This window comes from Phacochoerus africanus, chromosome X, assembly GCF_016906955.1.
Source record: "Phacochoerus africanus isolate WHEZ1 chromosome X, ROS_Pafr_v1, whole genome shotgun sequence".
NCBI lineage: Eukaryota > Metazoa > Chordata > Mammalia > Artiodactyla > Suidae > Phacochoerus > Phacochoerus africanus.
In genome coordinates, this window is record NC_062560.1 from 40,269,183 (window position 1) to 40,274,433 (window position 5,251).

Genomic DNA, 5,251 nt, shown 5'->3' on the forward strand with positions numbered 1-5,251 from the left:
GTATATATATATATATATATATATATATATATATATATATATGGCAATACTACATTAATTAAGACAGTATACTGCTGGTGCAGGGGTGGGAAAGTAGACAATTTGTCATATGAAACTTTCAATATTTCTGTCCGAATGTGCTTACGTATGTGTGTTTAAGTGTGTGCCCTACTTTCAAATAGGATTCTTGCTCTTTCCACCATCTTTCCGTGCCACCACAATGGTGCACATGAATGTCATGGCTGATGCCCTCAAGAGCATCAACAATGCTGAAGAGAGGCAAACGTCAGGTTCTTATTAGGCCGTGCTCCAATGTCATCATCAGGTTTCTAACTGTGATGATGAAGCATGGTTACACTGGCGAATTTGAAATCATCAATGATCACAGAGCTGGGAAAATTGTTGTGACCCTCACAGGCAGGCTAAATAAGTGTGGAGTTATCAGCCCCAGGTTTGATGTGCAACTCAAAGATCTAGAAAAATGGCAGAATAACCTGCTCCTATCCCGTCAATTTGGGTTCATTATACTTACAACTTTAGCTGGCATCATGGACCATGAAGAAGCAAGATGAAAACACATAGGAGGGAAAATCCCTTGGATTCTTTTTCTGGGGCTGTAATACATACATGCAAATAAAATGGCTCAGTGGAAAAAAAATAAAATAAAGTAGGATTCTTCTTGTCTCAGTTTTGGTTGAAGCATGAAGACAATTAACCCTATCCTCCCAAAGACACCACCATGTGAACCTTTCAAAGTCAAGATATGAGAATTGCCTGCGGAGCTTTTAAGCCCTTCATTTTCAGCTAGGATGTTTCGTATAGGACAGTGGAGACCTGGAGGAAGATTTGTGAAGAACATTTCTTTGGCAGGTGCTGGCTGTCTCATTTCTAACCCCTTTACCTCAAGTCCAAGGAGAGATGTCTGTGAGACGTTGCTATGTAGTTTCTACAGTTAGTAGGAGGCAGTGAACTGACGTTTGACCCCTGCCAGGAAGTTTAGAGGATGTTCAAGGAGTTCGGGGCTTGCTTTGGTGGTGGAGCAAAGTTGTAGGTGCTCCTGCACTGAGATTGGCCTCTGCTCCTGGAGTTCTCTGGGGTTAAAGGTGTGAGAGTGGTTCTGTAGTTGAGTGGGACCATGTACAGAAAAGAGAGCCAGCCTGGAGCTGTACATAGCCACCACCAGAGGCAAAGGGATGACAGAAGAGCACCAGTCCATATGAAGTGTGCAACAAAAACTCACAAAGCCCTCCGTGAAAACAGGGAACTTCAGTATAGCACAGGGAATTCTACCCAATATTCTGTGATGATCTATGTGGGGAAAGAATCTGAAAAATGGATGTGCGTATTAACTAAGTCATTTTGTTGTACAACAGAAATTATCACAACACTGTAAATCAACTATACTTCAATAAAACTTAAAACAAAACAAGGGCCAAGAAGGAACTAGAGGAAGGGGCCAGCCTTTGCCTGGCTCATAGGAAGTTCACATAAACGCCTCAGGGGGAAGCTTATGTAAAATCTAAGAGAGAAAGTCATTTTCAAGAGTCTGCCCAACTCTGAGCGTGAAGTCATCTTTCACTCCCTCTTCTCTCTTTGATTCTATTGACTCAGGAAAGTGGTGAGGAAGGTGGGGAAGGAGTTGGAGGAATTAGAGAGACACAAAGTTGAATAATGCACTGTTTGTAGAACACAGTTTTATCATTTGCAGAGGCCCCAGTGGGGTGAGAAAATTTAACTTTAAATTAAGTTTTGAGGTTTTGATTATTATGTAGGATTGAACTTTCATGACACACACACACACATACACATACACCAAACCAGGTTTTTGTTATAACACCAAATATGCATTTTAAAAGAACTTCTCATGCTGTAAAATCACACACTAGAAATAATTGGCTTATGAGAAAAACATATTTGGGGCAGACCACTCAAAACACATGTAATTTTCTAATTAGACTACTAACAAAAACTGTAACAATACTACTAAAAATACTGCCATACTTCGCTCTCCACTGGTATTTATATTCAGCCTCCCAATCAGGTAATCCTTGCCTTCTCTTGGCTAGAGTCTCATGCTTTGACCTTTGAGATGTAAGATATTGGGGACATTTAATTCTGATGAGAACAATTTCATCAAAACTAAAAATCATATCTAGAGTGTAGACATTTTCAAATTAAGTTCCTTCCTCCCTCCTTCCCTCCCTCTCTCCCAACAATTCTTTCCTTCCTCCCTTCCAACATGGGGAGGAATGTTCTTTGCAGCTTTTCCAGATTGTTTAACATAATAGAAATTGTGGTGGTTTTGTAGCCACTCAAACTAGCCACTACTTCAAAGGAAGGCACGTTGGATGGATTTTTTCACCATTATTCTTAAGGTCTTTGCAATGGACTGAATGCTTATTCATTCATACATTTAAATCCTAAGATCCCATGCGATGCTATTAGAAGGTGGGGCCTTTGATTATAAGTCAGGAGAGTGGAGCGCTCATGAATGAGATTAATGTCCTTATAAAAGAGCTCAGTTTGGTTGATGGGTTGTCTCGCCCTAGCCTTTTCCCTGGCTCTCCATCACCTACTCAGCTGCCAGGCCTAAGACTCCATGGTCTGTATCTGATTTATGTCCCATTCCTCTTCTGTCTTTCTGTGCTTTTTGTGTGGTACAGATATATGTGTGCAGAAACATAAAAAACTGCGAACTAAACTATACAAATAAAAACAAATACCTCTAAATATCAGCTAAAACCCCTAACCCCTAACATTGTGATTGGGATAACTATATCTAGGAAATGAGGATGTATAAAATTTAAAAGAAAAAAGTCAATTAGAGACATCAAACATGAAGTAGATGCTTGAAAAAGAGAAATACAGATTTCTCTACCAGTGACCGCCAACTGTAGGTAGCCACAGTTGGTGGTCACTGGTATGACCACCATGATATTTCATGCCATGGCAGGAAAGAGTCAAGTGGAGGAGGTGAGGAGTTCCCTGGTGGCTTGGTGGGTTAAGGATCCAGTGTTTTCCCTGCTATGGTGGGGGTTTGATCCCTGGCCTGGGAACTTCTGCATGCTGCAGCCTTGGACAAAAAAAAAAAAAAAAAAAAAAAAAAGGAAAAAAAGAGGAAAAAAGAGGAAGAAGTGAACCAGAGGGTAAAGGAGATGGATTAATGAGATAAAGAAGCTATTGGGCCACAAAGTCAATTTATAGAATAGTTTCTGTCTGTGTGTTATAATGTGTTTTTTCACACATATTTTCTTTCTCAAGGGTACTTACCTTCACGGAGTTTGCAATCTGTGTCTCATTCATCATTGGGACCCTCACAGTAACCAATTCCATGTCTTGTACATAATTGATTCACGTATTTGTGGACATGAGTTGATGAACTCAGGTGAGAAGAGAACAGTGTTGGGGGGGTGGAGGAAGTGGGTGCTACACAGTGGGGAAGGATCTCCTCTTGAAGTCAAATATGTTTTCCAGAAGTCCTTGGAAGTAATCATGGGAAACTCCCTGAGGAAACCAGAATGTCAGCTAAGACTCCTGAGAATCGCTTTTGCAGGGTTCAGAAAAGACAGAGGCTGTTAGAGAAAATTAAAGCCGTTGGAGAACTATATCAGCTAGTTTATAATTAGCAATTACTGCAGAAAGGAGAAACATTTATTCCATTCTGACAACAAAGATTGCATAATTGCACCAAGAGTGTTTGTCCACACCCTTTCCAGGATGCGTTAAGCATTTATAAACAGAAAAAAATAGCCTTAGCATTGGTGGGAAAAGCAAGAAAACAGGCTTTCTTAGGCTGTTCCTGATCCATGAACACTGGGCAATAACATGTGGTGAGGTATGGTTGCCATGTGCCTGGATTAACCATGTCTTCCTGTTCTTTTCTTAACCAAGAAGTTCTATTTCCTCTGACAGGTCTGAGAAAGAACCAAGGGAGATTCATTCTTTCCTGGTGACTTGAGATACTCAAGCCATCACCTGTATGTTTTTTAATTCAACTGTTATTCATTGAGAATCTACCTTATGCTAGACACTGTGATAGTTGAATCTGTTCAGTCTCTTAAACAATCTGTCTTATTCTCAAATGTCTTGTAAATGTTATTCCTTCTGCCTGAAATATTCTCATCTCTATCCTGAATAATCCCTACTTATCCTTCTGCTTTTGGTTTAGACATCATGTTATTTAGGAAGAATTTCTTGTCCTACAAACAAAGATTTAGCTTCTCTACTTCTATATGCTTTCAAAATAATAGACTTCCCTCATCATTGCACAGTCAAACTGTATTGTGCTTTCCTGTTTAATTGTCTGTAGCCCCTATTGGCCTATAAACTCTGGGAGAGCAAAGCCTATTTTTTGCTCATTGTTGTCTCCTCTGCACCACTATAATGTCTGATGAAAGTTGATTAATGTATGATTATCTTTTTATGGCCATTATATGATTATATTATTATAGTATATTGCCATGTCAGTGCCCTATAATTGTGCTAAATGTCCATGTATCTTTGAAGAATTTAGCCATTTGCAACTAGCTGTAATTTTTAAAGAGTTATCTTCAGTATTTCTATGGACTACTCTGTCAGGGAATTTGAATAGAGTACGGTGTTTTTCAGTGAGATGAACAAAGCCAGGAATCAAGACTGGTGTTCTAGGTTTGGCCCTGTCACTATCTTGTTGTGTGTTCTTGGGGAATAACATCATCTCTACGAGCTGTTTCCCTCGTATATCAAAAAAAAAAAAAAAAGAATATGGAATAGAGATGCTAAATGTGTGACATTCTGTGACTACCACTGTGTGGTAATTTTAAAATATTACCCAAACATTCTCTATTTTCCCACTGAGTGGTGGGGTCTATAGTCCTTCCCCCTGAATCTGGGCTCTGAGACTGATTATTCGATAAAATGTAGTGGAAGTGATGCTGTGCCCATTTCCAGGGCCAGGCTAAGAAATTGACAACTTCTATTTCTTGCTTCTTGGGATGGTCATGCTCGAAATCCAGCAACCATGCCACAAGAAAGCCCAAGCATCCTTGGGAGAGGCCCACCATGGAGAGAAATTGAGTTCCCTGGTTCCCCGCCCCTGTTGAGTTCTTAACTGACAGCCAGCAAAGTTACCAGCCATGTGAGTGAGCTGTTCTGAAAGTGAATCCTGCAGCCTCCAACTGAATTGTCCAAGCTGATGCTGCATAAAACAGAAAGATGCTGTTGGTGCCCAGCCTTTCTCAAATAGAAGATTCATGGGAGTTCCCATTGTGGC

At 40.2% G+C, this 5,251-nt stretch overlaps 1 protein-coding gene across 1 annotated transcript; it reads left to right on the forward strand.

Moving 5' to 3' along the window:
• Window positions 1-233: 233 nt before the first annotated feature.
• On the forward strand, window positions 234-572 carry LOC125118816 (40S ribosomal protein S15a-like). The gene has a single exon (XM_047765651.1). It carries the CDS (start codon window positions 234-236, stop codon window positions 570-572), a length of 339 nt encoding a protein of 112 aa, XP_047621607.1.
• The last annotated feature ends 4,679 nt before the right edge of the window (window positions 573-5,251 follow it).